General features: G+C 40.0%; 1 protein-coding gene across 1 annotated transcript; it reads left to right on the plus strand.

Moving 5' to 3' along the window:
* Window positions 1-2,280: 2,280 nt before the first annotated feature.
* samsn1b (SAM domain, SH3 domain and nuclear localisation signals 1b) lies at window positions 2,281-17,318 on the plus strand. Its single transcript, XM_076749775.1, has 14 exons — window positions 2,281-2,550; window positions 4,566-4,700; window positions 5,907-5,953; window positions 6,127-6,167; window positions 6,635-6,735; window positions 8,369-8,504; window positions 8,587-8,999; window positions 11,395-11,472; window positions 11,634-11,759; window positions 14,078-14,210; window positions 14,474-14,625; window positions 15,776-15,976; window positions 16,094-16,244; window positions 16,610-17,318. Exons 1-14 carry the CDS (start codon window positions 2,527-2,529, stop codon window positions 16,801-16,803), a joined length of 1,932 nt encoding a protein of 643 aa, XP_076605890.1. The 5' UTR covers window positions 2,281-2,526; the 3' UTR covers window positions 16,804-17,318.
* Window positions 17,319-17,881: the final 563 nt, after the last annotated feature.

The raw sequence follows: 17,881 nt of genomic DNA on the forward strand, positions 1-17,881 counted from the left end.
AAGGCTTAAAGGCATGAAACCAGACCAGGATTTCCATATCGGCTCTGCTGTCATACGGTCCCTCTGACTGTGGCAGATGTTCTGCAGCAGTGCTCACAATCTAGCAGCAGCAGCAGCAGCAGCAATAATATATTAAATATGCAGCCATAACATTTTTAATATGCTGCAGCACTAATAGCTACTTAGAGGATTGCGACTGAAGTCAGTTGAACTACAATAAGCTTGCAGCGAAAGGTAGCCCAGAAGGTTACAGTTAAACCATTAACACTGCTGAGATACCTGTGAGCAGGGCACTTAACCCCCCATCTGCTCAGTGGTCAGGAGATCAGACTGTGGTTTTAGTGGGCAGTTTCCAGGTGTGAGTGTGTGAAACTGGGTGGTTGTGAAGCAGGGGATCCCAGAAAAAAAGACTTTCATACTCAGTGAACTGACCCCTGAAAAAAGAAAAAGAAAACAAAAGAAATCAAATAGAGTGTGTTTACATGCACATTAGTATCCTGGTTATGATCAGGTTTTTGGAGTCATGTTTACACATGTAAACAGTTTATTCCAGTTTGAGAAACCTGGATGTGAAGTACTCTGATAGAAACCACATTATCCAAGTTTCTGAAAACACACCTGCAGTTAGATGATGAGAAACCTGGATACTCTGATGATCAAGCACACAAGGATGTGAATTACCAGGTTTTTCATGTTCCATGTAAATGCTATATCCCGGATGTGATCAAAAACTGGATAAGACTCAAAAACTGGCAATTAATGCACATGTAAACACACGTAGATGTCCACCGTGAGTTTAGATTTCATGTATTCATATCAGTATGAGAAATCAAAGGATTACATTAAAATGACACAATAAGAATAAAATCTGTTCTACAAAAACAATAATGGTCACACAAATCTAATTTCAATTTCAAAATTCCCCTGATGATATCATCATCATCATCATCATCATCATCATCATCATCATCATCATCATAAGCTATTGGTGTTTTTGAATTGTGACGCTTACTGGGGTATGAAAGTCCAGGTCTGTCAGCTTCTGCTGCTTCCATCCTGATCATTCTGTTGTAATCATTAATCTTACTCATGACGTGCTATCAGCTCTGATGTGGCAACATTTAACTTGTAATAACTGAAGAAATGTCATTTTGATTGGTCATATTGCTATTGCAGATTTGATTTGCATTAATGTGCGTAAAATGTCATTTTTAGTAAAAATAAATCCTCGCTGCAGTTAACACAGAGATGGAAATGTTAGCTCCAATGTTGGATAAGTAACAGTCGGGCTCTTGAGTAAAATGTAAGTAGCATCTTTGTTCCTTATTACCAGAGAAACATTGTTCTCATTCTCTGACCTAATTCTGCAGTGCAGCTCTGATCACAACAACATGAAAGGTCTTCTTTATCTCTGGATGAGAGACAAAAAGACAGCGGGGCAGGAGAAGGTGTAGACAACTGTAGTGGGGAGGAACAGGGGGGAGGGGGCTTTCAAGAGGAGATTACCATTGAGCCTGACATCAATAATAATTGTAATAATGTTATTTTCACATGCCTGTTTGCTGGGACCACCGCCTGGAGAGAATAAGAACTGGAAGCTCAAGACTTAAACTGATGTTTATCCTCAGAGTAGATGAAAAGCAACGACTGTAATAAGAGGTTTGTATTTACAGATTTATGGGATTTATCAAAGTGAAACACAGACATTTCCTCAAGTATCACTACTTAGAGAAAAGGTAAATGTCTTTGCAGCGTCCGTCTGAAAAAACACCGTTTGAAATGCCTCAATCACTGCAGCACTGTGGGATGGACTGAATCAATTGTGCTTTTCTGATAGATATGTTCCAGTTTATTAATTTTTCCATCATAGAAATAATGTAACTTATTGGTTCTAACTGTCAAATACATGTCTGTTTCTTCACACAGCTTCAGAGACAATGGAGGACATATGGTTCAAGCTATGCCTGCACTGATTACAAAGTGTTTCATGCAAACCTTGGCTTCAACATCTGTCCAAACATGCACACATGAAACACATTGATAACATGTGACAAAACCTCAAATGATATTTGTACTCATCTGCATGGATATTAACAGGAAGCCATCAGTAAATCAGTCTTTTGTCTTTGTAAACGCAGTCACCAGAAGTTCAGCCTCACTCAGTGATTACTTTATCTCTGTCAGGTCATTATAATCATTTCAGGCACATGCCAAACAAAGTCGGCCTGTGTTGTTTATTGTCATGTTGTCACGGGTGGCCTGGCTCTTTCTGGGGCCAGTGTTGGACAGTGATGCCTCACTGCATCTATTGGATTATGTGAGGGATTTGAAGCTAGGATTAGTCCATTGGGCTGTAGACAGCACGGGGGCTGCGTGAGCTTTTGCATCAGCGGGGTGTGTTAGGGTGCATGTGTGTGTTTGAGCTGGAGGGTGGTGTGTGAAAGTGGTGTTTGGGCATTCCAGAGGCCACAGTGTGCAGCTTGTCTCACTTGGCTCCATCCAGATCTTTGGCACGGACCTTCAAACATGAACCTGTTCTGCTTCACACTGGTAAGATTCATCATCTTCTGAACTTCAGAACATTTTAGGTTTGCCTATCAGGAGCACTCGTTTAGTTCCTGCAGCCCTAAAAGAGCTGGGAAGCTGAAGAAGCTTCGCGTGCACTGTGGGAGAGACTGGTGATGTTATTGTTGTTGACGAGAATCTGAAATAGTCTTTGTGGGGAGCAAGTGCCAACAACTTTCCCCCTTTGTAAGATACATTAAGTTCCTTAGATGCAGTGCTTGCATTCACTGTTGTGTTGGCTGCTTACAACTGTAAATGTACTTTCTTCACATTGGTATAATCAGTCATTATGCAATGGTACAATAATCCTGTTAACGTGACACATTTTACAAGAATATAACAACTTTGCAACTTTGTCTTACGTAATCACTGTCACATTTAGTGCATGTGTGCTGTGTCTTGAATTGTTATCAGTTGATATGTTTAAGGAAGGATGAATGTGCATGTGCTTCGTCTTGATGTGACATTTAGAACAATAAATGATAAAATCGGTGCTAATTGAGTGTGATGGTATGAGCTAGTAGCTTTAATTTGCAGCAATACTAGTTTGTTGTTGGAAGTGATTGCATTAACAGTTGTAACGTTCAGTTAGATGATTAGTGACAATCTATAGTGGTGGCTGTTAATACCACACTGTTACCTCTTTCATCCAGTGCTTAACTATAAATTTAGCGTCAAAACAGTACAAAATGTCATCGGCCTCATGAACTCAAAACTGTAACAACCCAGCGGTAGAGGATGTTTTCTCGCCTGAACAAGCCAAGACAGATTTATGTAATTGGTTACACAACTGGTGTCATTCGTCAAGGATGAAATGTTGTATTAATGTATGTAATTTAATTAAGGAAGGACATAAAAATTGAGAGAACTGCAAAAAATCTCAAAATGCTTAGATGCTGTAAACCCAAAACCTGAAACATATGTTGAACGTTACCATCACACACATACAAACATGTCAGCTCATAGCATCTGTCCCAGTCTTAAGGTTTAGATGACTGGACTTCTAACCCATCAACTCCATCAGCCCCATCCTCCTCTGTAAACAAACAGTGGCTGTCACTGCAGAATATGACATGGGGGGACCACTTCACAAAGGATGAGCAGATTGTCATGAGTTTAAGGTTGTAGCCAGGATTTTAGGAAAACTGAGGTCACGAGTCTCCCCCAACAGAGCCCCACCCACCAACCAAACAAGTGGAAAAACAGCAAAATGTGTTTGTTCATTTAATTGTTCTTTCCTATTTTCTGCCAATTATATCACCTTCATTCCTCGCCAGATGTGCAATACTGCTGGAGAAATCATTGTTTGCTTCTGATTTCTTAAAAATTTCTGCCTAAAAGCAATCAAATCTTGAGATACGTAGTGTACATTAATACAAGAATAAGCCTTAAAAACACAACATGTGCATTATGTGTGTTATGGTTGAACGGAAACTTCTTGCCAAGATATTAAACTTTAATTTGACACTCTACATGAAAAAGGTAGAGATAATGTAACAGTAACAAAAACACATCTGTCTTCTATGCTTGACAAGGACATGGAGCTCAGTTTTAATAATCAGTTTTTTACATATTGCATCCAGCACTTCACACATAGAACAAAATCCAGCATTTTCTTTTGGCACGGTGAGACATTTGAACTAAGTCAGTGCGTTCATGGCAGAATGCTGATGTGCACTTCCTTTGGATTGAGAAAATTCAGCACAAGAAGTACACCAAAGTGTTATGAATATTGATTATACATGTTTGAATGGCAAACTGTACATGCAGAATAATCACTGGTGTAGATGTCAGACCATTAGATTAGAGGACATGCTTGTCTCTCCCTGATGTACAGCTTTTCATTGTTTCTGCATTGGGTAGTCTCACTGATGATTGATGAGCCTCAACAACAAAATATTTTTAGTCTAAAAGTTAAAATCGAGCCAATCAGTGTATGTGTTATTTAAACCAGGCTGCTGTCACCATGCAGACTGATGACTGTTTTTTTTTTTCCTTAGGAGGGCTCCACAGATAGCATATATGAACCAGCCTACAGCCAAACATTCAAGGAAGTCCTACCCAAGTACCAGTGCAGCCCTGCTCTTAGGAGCTGTAAGCCTGAATGGGGCGGCTCAGATCCATCCATAAACTCTGTAAGTTTATTAGCTTTATGTTTTATTCAGAGCTTGACCTGATGAACATCAGTGATGCACATAGTGGACTCCGGAGAGTTGTGACACTCCTCAGATCCTTTACTGGCTACACAGTGGGTCTGAATGATGCAGGATGAAAGCCTGCTCTGCACAACCAGAAAGAGAGCCAGAGAGAGGTGTAACAGTGGTGTTGATCAGGCGTGTGCACTTTAACCATTCCAGTCTTACACTGGAATTAATCCTGTTCCCATACTGTGTGTTGCAGGATCCTGCACAGCTGATGCAGGTACACGTAAAGCTGTGCAATAGTTAACAAGGAAGCAATGCTAAGAGTCTGGAGCCATGCTAGTGGCTCCGTGAGATTGTCTTTTGGCACAGCAATTCTTTAAACTAAATGCTAACATCAGCATGCTCAACATGCTGATACATTGCTGATGTTAAGCGTGTGTAATGTTTATCATGATCTGTCATCTGTTCATTTTTGTATCATGTACATTCAAGTACAGCAAAACGTACTGTTGTGGTGGTGATACATTTGTCAGACATGAAAAAAGCCTTTTACATATGACATTACGCTGCAAGCATGCTGATATTTGCTAATTAGCACGAAACAAGCAAATGCAGCTGAGGCTGATGGGAAGGTCATTAGTTTTGCAGTTATTTGGTCATAAACCAAAGAAAAGAAGAAAGTTTCCCCCTGCTGATGGTGGAAAAGTGGGGATCATCAAAGTAATCACAATTCATCTTGAGTTAGACACTAATGTTTGTGGTAAATTTCATGGCAATCCATTTCACAGTTGTTGAGATATTTCATTCAAAACCACAAATATAAATCTCATGGTGACGCGAAAGGAAAATTCAGGGGATCAGCAAAATCAGTAAGCTTCACTGTCCGGTGCCAAACCATCTTGTGCATGCCGAAATATTTCACAGCATAAGGAAAAACTTAACCTTTGGTGGCACTGGATGAATTGTCAGGTGTTCCAAAGTCATTAGAATTAATCCTCTCACCTCTAGAAATTTCATACCATGCAGCCATTAGTTAGATATTTCACTCTGGACCAAAATGTGTCTGTGCAGTCAAGCTGCTAGCCTGACTAAAAAAAGGCACATATAGTCCAGAGACGCACAAGAGACATTCCTATTTATTCTCTTCTTATTCTTTTTGATTTTTCAATAAGTTTTGTCTGTCTTTGTTTCCTGAAGGACCAACCTCAAGGCTCAATAAAAGCAATAAAAAGGAATAATAGAAGGTATGTGAGATGCTGCTCATTTTGTACAGAATTGTTTTTTAAGTGAGCACACACTGCTTTTCTTGATAATAATTTCAGAATATGGTCTGTTGTTATGTTTGTATTTCACTCATTAAATGAACCTTTTTCTCATAGGGAGCTTAAATATTTGTCATTATCATTTGTCATTTTAGGTCATGTGTACCAACATCAGCCTTGGACAATGAAACATTAGGTGGGTTGAATGATGACTGTCACTGATGTTCATATCTCTGAAGACTGTGTTTTCAGATGGTTTAGATGACTTCACGGGAAAAAAAAAACTTTAAGATCACACCACTTCTCTCGATCTTTGATCATTACAAAGACATTATGCATGCCTGCTGGATGTCATCGGGTGACAAGAAGGACTTATCTCATCAAATAAAAGTCCAGAACAATACAGAAATATGTCTACCTGAGCAAAACCAAAGTGCTTATCCAAGGGCACCATGTTTCTCAGAGGTCAGGGATCAGTAGGATGTCAGAGACCTTATCAGAGTGAGCAAGCCAAATGAAAGCAAATATCAAATGACTGTGGTAAGACTAGTTGGTGTTATTTACCTAAAAGCTGAATCAATGCTAATGACATTATTGATTTGTATGTTTGACAGTGTAATCATTATATGAGCATTGTCTGACCTGTGTGGATCGATCTTACAGATATGTGCAAAGCTCCCCGTCAGAGCAGCGTGTTGACAAGAGATGACAGAGCGAAGGAGCTGAACTCTGACAGGACACAGACCCGTCTGCTACCAGCTGAGGTAAAACCACAGGACCGAACCACATCACCTTAGCAGAGCCACATTATGATGAAAATAGTACAGTATCCATGTTGAAAGTGATGCTGGTGCTTTATTCTCTTGGTGGCGACAGTTGGCTTTTTTCACACTTCAAATCTAGTATCTCATCATTCACAATCTCTCAGTGCCACAAATGATAATCATTTGCAAAGCTATGCAGATGGCAGAGCAATCTTGTAACCACAAGACTCTGCGTGCCAGATAGGCACGTAGATAGGTGACATACCTGGGTGTGTGTGCACATGTTCGTGCACATGAGGGAAATGTCAGTGTCAGTTTATCTTTGCTCATCTACCACAGTCTGATGGTGGGACTGAGGAATTGAACAGATTCCATTACAGTAAGCTGCTAATGAAAACAGCATATTCGACCCTTTGACAGGGGTTTTATTTGGAGTTTAAATGTGTGAAATCAGAAATCTGGCTAATACTTCAAAATGAACTCACTTGGTATGTTTGTGCGGTTAGGACGGAGGTTGCAGGGGTAAACAGAAGAGTGACTGTGAAGCAAACCTGAGGGAGGTCAGCTGTATGTCAGCCAAATCAGATCCACTGTTCACTTTAATCTGCTTTCTAATCTTTAATCTCCTTTGTAAGGCTCTTTTATATCTACCCTGTGTTCTTTAAAACACCTGGATTTTGTACTTTTGGTGTTTTTCGTGCCAACAGCTGATAGAGAGAGAGGGAAATCACAATAGAACAGCAGTGTCATCCACATAACAGGGAACAAGTGATGGGGATGGTTAGACATGGAAAACAGCATGTTCTAGCCCTCTCATCAGCTTAGTTGTCATGTGACTTAACTTAAATGTAGACTGTGGTGGAAGTACATGGGTATTCAGATTTTTATCTTACACAAAACTAGTCGAACCACTCTGAGAAAATACTCCATTAAAAGTTAAAGTCCTGCATTCAAGATCTTACTGAGGTCAAATAGGAGACACCAGTTAGAGTTTATATGATTCTAATAGTAAAAACATGATCTGAAAAATAATGAGCAACAATATCTGTCAGATGAGTAAGAACTGTACTATTTGCCTCGGAAATGTAGTAGAAGCAGTGGTGGAAAGCAACTAAGTGCATTTCCTCAAGTACTTACTGAAGTACAATTTTAAGGTACCTGCACCTGCACACAGTATGTCTGGTTTATGTTACTTCATAGATACACTATGTTTTAGAGGGAAACATTTATGTTGTAAGCATATGATAGGCTCATGAAAAATATGATACATTGTCAAAGATTACGTATATAAAGTAGTTCAAACTAGTTCCATCTCGACCAGCTTTAACATTAAGATGCTGTTTACACATTGATGCATCAGTATTAACAATCTAATAATGGCATATACAATAAGTATGAGTCACAGGCAACGTTTTGCTGCAGTAATGAGTGTTTTTACTTATTATACTTTAAGTACAACTCATGGTAGTTCATATGCTAAATAAAAAGTAAATCTGACATTATACCAGATGCTCTTTGTGTGGTAGTAGGGGATCAGAAAAATTTCATTAAAATACAAGGTTGAAATTTGCATATTGTTAGTGTTGCATGTGTATATACTGCATTGAATGCACATATTGCGTCTTAATTACAGGTTGGTGAAACTGCAGCTGACACAGCACAATCAATACACAATACAGGAAGACTAAAAAAGTTGCAGAATCTGGTGCAAACACAGAAGGGACATCAGAGTGGAGCTGGAAAAGAGAAAAGCACATCTGAGAACAATGGTGAGTTACTGTGAATGATGTCCTGCAAACTGTTCATGATGCTGCCTTGAGTCTGTTTTCTTTAACAATACTTTCTGCTCAGCTTCAGATCATCTGTCAAATGTGTTGAGTAACAACAATCCAGTGCTAACCTGCATTGGCCTGGGGAAGAGAACAGAGAAGAAGCCCTCTAAAACTGCTCCATCACCACAGCAGCAGCAACAAGCCAAAGGTGTCCATGAAGATTCAGAGGATGAAGGAGGTTGGAGTCCACGGCTTGGAAATTACCTGTGGAGCCCATTTGAGTGTCCACAGCCCTGGACTCCTTTCTACCACACCTGTCACCAACCTCGACATGAACTGTGGGTCTGCGGCGGCACCTTGTCGCTGCCCCGGACGACAGAATGGGATCGATTTGAGAGTTTGATCCAGGAACTGGACAGCAAACAGTCTGATCTGTCTCCCCCACAAACAGGCTGCAGACCCATCACAGATCTGCAGCGCTCACAAAACACAGTAAGTCAGACTTTGCTATTATTACCATCAGAAAATGAAAGCAAATTGACAGCCTCAAACCAACAAACTAACCAGTAGTGATTTCAGTGCATCATCACGTTGCATCTGAAAGGAACAATTGTGGGAAATATTCTTTTTCGCTTCGATGAGAAGATTGATACCACTCTCGTATCTGTCTATTAAGAAAGGGGTTGCTTTACGGACAAGATATAACGTGTTAATTAGTGAGCTTTAGTGATGCTGGTCGGCAGATTTGTTACGTTTGGACAGAACCAGCAGAGCTGTTTCCAGTCTTTATGCTAAGCTAAGCTAACCTGCAGCTGGCTGTAGCCTTACAGTACATTTAACAGACAGATATGAGAGAGGTTTTAATGCTCTTATTGAACTCTGCAAGCAAATAAAGATTATTTACCAAAACTGTTTCTTTATGTGACTTGGGATGTCTCTTATGTCTCAAATGATGTTAAAATATGACACATGATATTTAAATAGCATTGATGTTACTTGTTAAGCATGTATTGTTGTAACAAAATACAGTAGAATTCAAGAGCAAGGCTGCAGTCTATGATGTTTCTCACTCTTTGTGTTGTTGCAGTTCATCTGTAGCCTGCTCCCACATCTCCAAAGTATCATTAAACTGTGCTTTGCTGGGTCTGACTCTCTAATTGCACCTCAGAGCTCTTTAGGGAACATTTAGACTAACTCAAGTCTAATTGAAATTTCCAGCTAATAATTGTTTTTTATTGCTTTTAGGGTATCCTGAACCAAACGTTTTACTGCTTAGTTTCATATTCAGCCTCAATTAGCACTGCTAATGCTCCATAAACTGCTATTTAATAATCATAATCATAGGAAAACAAAACAAATGTGATGGCATTACACAAGACTGTGTTGGAAGTGTGTTGACCATCCTGCTGAAACTGGCGAATGTAGACGTCCTCCCTAAATAACCTGTAACAGCTGACATCCCTTTTACACATAAGAGGAAGGAAGCAGCATGTTTAGAGCTGAACATGAAGGGAGATCCAGTAATGATACATGAGACGCTCATGCATGAAGGGGTGATGAGTTAAAGAGGCAGTCCACTTTGTCAAGTCTGAAAAACTGACTCAAGGCATATTTGAATTTGATTTGAATATCTCAGCTCAGGCTTGGAGACTACATATTCATAAGCATGTGTCTAACAAAAGATACTAATAGGTTGTAGAACAGGTGTAGGTCCAGGGTTTTTGGAGCTTTGGGACTAAAGGTCAGGATTTCTGCCTCTTTCTTTCATTCTTGTGAGTCCCCCCAGCATTATAGGAAATGGCAGTAAATTACTGGACTGCCTGTTTAACAAACAGCCTACATTGTTTGAAAAGTAAGGTTTTGTGATCCGTGATCTCCATGATTTATGAGATTTAATACATAAGTGTGTAGGAATTTCCACTTTCATGTAAATGCTGAGCAGTCCGACAGCATCCATAATTACCTATAATGTCAGGCAGTCTGTGCAGCCAGTATAACATACTCTCTCAAGACAAAAAATGGTTTCTTTTATCGTATTAAAGCAATGTTACAGTCTTACACACACACCTGTCCTCTGGCACAAAATCCAGTTAGAGAGCTTCTTCTCTCATGCTCGTAGTGGAATTATAGAACGCTTTGTTGAATTATAATTGAAATCAGATTCCACACTTCACATCAGAGCACATGATCACATGTTTCAGAGAGAGACCCAAAAACTCAGCATTAATATGGCTATTTCATATAATTGCAAATAGGAAACAATGCAGTACAAATGCTAAATACATAAATCCATGTTTGTAAATTGTACCCAGTATTAAGGACAATGGTATTAATAGTTGCTTATCCAACCACTTATAGCGTGACAGTGAGGCCTCAGTTCACCAACGGTCAGCGTTGGGAAACAAGCCAAGAGTCGGTGTAACAGATGTTCTGATAGCAGCACTGAATGACCGCTAAACTGAAGCCAATGGCAAACTGGAATGAATCGTTGCTGTCATACTGTTTCCCCTTCAAAGACAGTTGCATAGGAAAATATAGAATATAAATAAGAAATTGCAATTTTTTTAGAATCTGATGATCTACGTTAAAACATATTGGCAAAATAACAGTGAATCTCTCCCTACATGATACTGAAACACAGTAAATAGTGCATGATCAGCGCAGCATGACCAAGCCGCAATATTTTGGCTCAGGGTATATAAAAAAATGAAGCATATCTAAGAACTGTATGGCCGACAGGGTTTAACCTAATTCTGAACACAAATCATAAACAGGGAATAAACACCCAACTATTTATGTTGTGGGGTCACAGGGAGAGCACACACACACAAGCATGTCCATCTGTCACCAGAACACCCACATTTTAATCTCTCTTTTACCCAAACAGTTGACCAGATTTGGGAGATTTGACGCCTTCAGACAGCACTCGCCTTTAATGAAACCACTGGATAATGGGAGCTCTCTGGTAAGAGATCCAACCTCCTTAATCTAGCAGCTTGTCCGTCTCTGAGCTTTCTCAAACGCCCTCTACACAAAGCCAAATCCAACTTTCAGACAGAAAATGTACACTGTTTATTTGGCAGCTGTGGGGTAGAGCTCTATTTACAAAGTGTTTTGTTCTTAAAGCAACAGCAGGAGCAGAATGGTGATCCAACAATGCTGAGGCTGCCGAGGAGGGAGATGGAGACGTCATCACATGGTGACAGGGAGCACGTCAAGGCCTCACCAGAGAAAAGGATCACAGCCATCATTGTATGTCATGCAGTCTACAAAGCTCATGTTAATACACCCAGTTTTAAGTTCACGGCACTCTGCTTTTGCTGTGGTTCACACCCAATGAAAAAACATCTGTTACCGACACAGCTGTCAGCACCACACCTGCTCTGCCGCACTGTAAGCTATCAATCACACTATCATTTGCCATTTAACTGAAAGGGCTTTACAGATGAGTGTTGACATTAGCACTAAAAGTACAGCAGGGGCTGACAGGTCCAACATGCATGAGGACTCCTGCCACCTTATCTGGTTAACTGTGTTTAAAAATGGTAGAGCTTTAAAAGATGGGTTAACACAACAACGGGAATATGATATATGAAAAGTTCACCCAAGACTCCATCATATTTCTCATATCTGCAAATGCATTTTTTAAGTAATGATAATTACAATGTGAATAATGTTTGAATAATACTTAGAGATATTTCCTTTTAAGGAAATGACTTGCCATCATCCATCCATTTAACTCACAGATTACATACATGCACAGTTCATGTATTAGTTAGTCAAAACACTGATTAATTAGTACTGTGAGTGGCACTTGTAACATGGGCTCATGCTTAAATAATGCATAACTAATGCATGAGTCACAATGATTTAAATGTATGAATAAATGCAGGATGTATAATGAATTTCTGTTGCTCAAGGTTAAAAAGAAATCCACACATGCATGCATTCATCAAACTGCATACGTGTCACCTGCATTTCCTAAATATAGCTCAAGAGGACAACTTGATCCTGTGCATATCTCACACTGGCCTCCATCAGGTTCACTGACCTGTTTTATCATCTGATAGCTGACAGGCATCATATTACAGATATAATTTATGTAATCTTTAATTACATTTTTGGAGCAGTCACAGTTCAGTAACACTATATAATAAATGTATGCTTAACTAAGTGCTTAACTAATGAATGAGTCACAATGATTTTATACATTAATTTTTTGCACATGTATCATGAATTCCTTCCTCTCACTATAAGAAATTATCAAGTCACTATGTTTATGTGATTAGTTCACAGTTAATGAATATTAACTTAAAGTTCCTTCATATATTTATTTATTTATTGGACACCAAATTATCTGTGATCCAGTTAAATAGACGAGACCATTTCAGGTCCCTGCATTTGCTCAGCTTGTCTGAGAAAAGAACTTTTTTTTTCTTTTTAATCAAACTAGGAGTCAGATGCAAAGATCAACATGTTCCTCAAACATCTGTCACATTTACAAATAAAAAAAAAAGATCATCATATTGAAGCCAGGCCAGCTGTGGGGCTGAAGGGATGGCAGTGAAGTTGGTCAGTCCAGCAACATGTAGATCACCTGCCTATCAGTGCTTTGTGTTTTCAGCTTTAATTGTAGAGTGTTACTGAATTTTGATGATCTATTACATGTTAACTAATCACATTAAGTCATAATGACTTGATCATTTCATGCATGATTCATTTACATTAAGTCATGCATTAAATCTTTGTGACTGACGCATTATTTATGCATTCGTTAAGATTATGCTTTGTACCATTATTGAAAACAAATTATGAATGCTCAAAATATTCAATCAAACCTTCCTTAAATTCATGGTTTGACAAGTGAAAAAGCAATTTAAGACATCATAAATGCATGTTTGCTATAGTCAATCTTATATCTTTAATGTGATTATGAGAGCTTACTGACACAGGCCCACTGTGTAACATACGAACTGATGCACCTCTGGCTGGCTAAGTCGTCCCCTCGTCTAATGCATTAATGCTATTTTTAGAAAAATGCATGTGATGTGTATAATGCAATTTAGTCAAACAAACTAGTAATTCAGAGTAAACCGTGGTCTGCCAGCATCTTTAAATTACATGTATTGGTAAATTTTGAATTTATCTGCTTTGTGCCGCTATCATAAAACGTGTACAACCAATCCAGTATCTAACACTTCAGAAACTGCCCCTTGATGGATTGATGTAAATATGGTCCATGGTACAGGAACAGGAAGTTAAAAGCTGAGCACAGGTAGTTGGGGATTAAACTCACCACACACCTCCTAGGTCTCAGCTATAAAAAGCAAGGCAACTCTTTCAGGATTAAGTGTTTTGCTTGCCAGAGGAGCTGCGTGTCCCAGCATAAACTAAGATACTGAGCTGTTCCTTCACATGAGGAATCAAACACAGCAGCTTAGGGCCCTGACTCAGCTTTCTGGTTGGTTAGCTTTTTCTTTTGTTTGCCTGTAGTGGAAGATAACAAATGACAGAGACCCAAAAGTGTATAAGGCAGAATAAAAATGTGACTTGGTGTTTTCACTGTGCAGAATGGAAACACACAGAAAGATGAAGCAGACAGAAGAGGAGTTGGCGGTGGAAGACCATTTACTAAAGGACACAGGGGGTGCAGTAACTCTCTGGAAAGCCTCTACAGCCTTAACAGTGGACAAAGCTCCTCAAGTAAGCGCCTTCAGGCAGAGGTGTACTCTTCACGCCACAGCCTGATGCATTATGCCATCTTTGCTTGTACACTCAAGTATCCTGTCCTCCCCTTCGGTGCACTAATTTGTAGAGCTACATTATCCTCTGACAAATCAAAACCTGCATCCTCCACTCAAGCTGTCTTACTATTGACAAGAGGATGACTCAATTAGACAGCAGTATGGAATGAAGTAATTAGCTTGCCCTTTATTGAACCCTCGTGTTTGTCTGCTGTTCCACAGGTGGAGTCACCAGTGGGTCAGACTGCTCCAGTAACAGAGACAGTCTGAGGCTGGAGGACGATCTATTGTACGCAAGACAGTTCTGTGGTAGAGCCAGAGTCCATACAGACTTTGTGCCAAGTCCATATGACACCGAATCCCTAAAACTCAAGGTAAACCAGTCTGGAAAGGAAATAAACTTACTGTGGGACCGTGTAATTGCAACTGTATTACACTGGGGCTGGATTGTCACAGATTTTAGGATGACAATTATTCACCAGTTTCCATAGGGAGTTTTAGCTCTGGTAGCTGCGTGCCTCCAGGGATGGCAATGTCAGTCAGTGTGGTTGGTCAACCTCTTTGGACAAGACTTGAATATAATTCTATAGCCATTTGACATGAAAAACTTTTCCTAAGGTGCCACCATGAGATTGGCACTTCACTGGTAATTTAAACTTAGACTGAAAAATCCTGTTTCAGTGAAATAACTTGACAACCGTTGCTGGATCAGCACAACATTTTGTCTCCAATGTATCCAATGTATATGACTTTTCCTCTAGCCCCACCATGAAGGTGACATTGACATGAAACATCTTGACAAAGTGTGGGATGGACTGACCATTGTAGTAACTTTGTTTATGCCTTATAATTCCATCCAGCTCCACCCTCAGATCAAATTTGTCAAATATTTGGGTTTATGACTAAATACTTCGTACCTAAAACTCATGACAGTCCCATCAACCTCAGCTTTAAATGTGCTACAAAATGTCACTAAGCAAATGTTAGCATGACAACATGCTAAACTAAGAAGGTGAACACGGTGACATTACACTGCTAAACACCATAAACTGTATAAACATGGACATCGTCTTTGTGACATCACCCAAAGGTTTCTGAAGAGCCATTGTGAAGCTCAGTGACTGTGGCTCTGGCCATCATTGTCTTGGCAGTGCCTGACTCCAACAAACTCCCAGCTAATCCCAAAATAGCCAAAGAGGTGGAGCACAGGTGCAGCTGAGGTTGGCTGAATGTGGCCTGGTTGCTGAAACCTAACAGCTAGCTGTCACGCAAAGTGGCCATGCCCATAATTATGCATAACTTCAAGCCTTATTATAATTTAAACAAGTCATTTATGTAAAAATCCACCCCGCGTACAGCTGTCATGAACAGGGAAATTAGTTTTGTACCATGCTGTTAATATGTTTATTTCTGCTGTAAAATTGGAGATTTTGATATAGGGGTCTAGGGTTAGGCTTATCTTGAACTTTTGTGCATGATGCCAGTCAAATAAATGTAATAAAACTAAACTAAACTTTCATTCAGGTGGGAGATGTGATTGACATCATTGCCAAGCCCCCGATGGGAATATGGACAGGTATGCTGAATAACAGAATGGGGAATTTCAAGTTCATTTATGTGGATGTGCTGACAGAGGAGAGTCTTGACACACACGAGGACACATGTACCCACAGAGTGAGGCAAAAATCAACTGTCCAGGAAGTGTTAAAGCGCCTTAGCTTGGAGGTATTGTGCTCTTCTTTGTCTTTCAGGCTGATTTTATGTAGCCTATCAACAGTTATCTTCCATACAAGAGGGTGTTCTTCATCTTCTGAAAAATGCTTTTTCCACTTGCTGCACTAGGAGTATTCCTCATCTCTGCAGCTTCATGGTTACCAAACAGTGGATGACTTGATGAGGCTGCGGGAGCATCACCTGACGGAGCTGAATGTGACTGATCCAGAGCACAGGCACTGTCTGCTCGCCGCTGTCGACTCTCTGCAGCAACTGCGCTGTGAGTAATGGGAAGCACAGAAAAGGTCATCCAAGGACAGTGTCACCAAGCACATTTTGTGACAAGATAAAACCCAAAAAAGATACGCTGAGACGTTTGGATTCAGAAAGGAAAAGGGACAAGTGACATTGCACCTCATGTAGATAAGACTGGGAGGGTATCCGGGCCACAGCTAAAGAGGTTAAGGATAACAGGATAACCCCAAAGAGCATTTCTGAGAATAGAATAGGACACACAAGGACAGTAGCTGCAGACAGATAGGCCGTTGAGCCTTAATGCACAGGAATAATAGCTGTAAAGGATTACTTACTGCTCATCTTTTCAACTCTGTGACAGTCCAACCAGCCATCTCCTCTGCTTTACAGCTGATAGTCAGATGGAGAATGAGGCCAATCAGGAGGCCGAGACCCCCAGCGAGAACATGAAGGCAGATATGAACAACTGCCCAAGAGACTCCGGCTGCCACATGCCATCTGACGGCTCTGACAACAGCACAGAGGACACAGACCTTCACTTTATCTGTGAACACCCTCTACCAGCTGAGATGACAGCTTCATGAGAATAATAAGGCCTGTTTTATTCCTTATGTCGCTGCTGAGATTACTTGTGAATCAAAAGCAGTTTTTTTATGTCATGCAACAGTGTAATTTGTAATTATGAACAATAAAATGCCCACGCTGAGCCTTTACCACTGCTAATCCTCAACCCCACTCCTGGCCACATGTAAGATGTTCATTTATTTCCTGAAATAAAACATTTTATGAATGTGTTTTCTTTAATTAGAATTTACTGTGTCCAATAACAGACAATGAGGAGAATCACCACAAAAAATATATAAATGCTCTCTCATTACACACAGCATGACAGTTTGTCCAGTTGACTCCACTGACTGTCCCATCAAAGTACAGGTGTCCATGGCTGCAAATAATATTCATTTTCATTACAAGCCAACCTGTCAATTGTTTCATTGATTAATTGATTAACTGTTTGGTTCGCAAAATGTCAGAGAAATTTCTCTTTGCTTCCCCTCTTGCTGATTTTAAGAACAATAAAGAACTAAAACATGTGCTGCTCAGAAATGTCTGAACCAGTCTGTCTACAGCCAACAACTCTGTGAGGCTCTAATTAGGTACAGCAGTGCTTTGAGGCAAATGTCAGCTTTATCATGCTAATATGCTTAAAGTGTCAATGCTTAAAGTGTTAGCATGCCAACATTTGCTCATTTGTCCCGAACACACAGTACAGCTGCGATGATGGGAGTCTCATTAGTTTTGCAGGTATTAACCAAAGTAATTTGACCTGATGGTGGCACGAGAAGAGAAGTCAGACTGATTCAAAGTGATTACAATTCATCCTGAGGGGGACATCAATGTGTGCACCCAATAGCTGTCGAGACATTTCACTCAAAGGCTCAAATGTCAGCCTCATGGTGGCGCTAGAGGAAAAGTCGGAGGATCAGCAAAGTCAGTAGGATCAATCATCAGGTAGCATAATGCTTTTGTACAGAATGTCAGATCCATCCTGTTGTCCCGACAGACGCAGCCACACACAGAACCACACACACATTCCTTTGTCTTCATTATCGGGCATACTGGTAGAATGTATGGAAAAGCAAAGCAGCTCACTTCTCTGATCTA

The sequence above is a fragment of the Chaetodon auriga genome, chromosome 15, assembly GCF_051107435.1.
Source record: "Chaetodon auriga isolate fChaAug3 chromosome 15, fChaAug3.hap1, whole genome shotgun sequence".
In the NCBI taxonomy this organism is placed as follows: Eukaryota; Metazoa; Chordata; class Actinopteri; order Chaetodontiformes; family Chaetodontidae; genus Chaetodon; species Chaetodon auriga.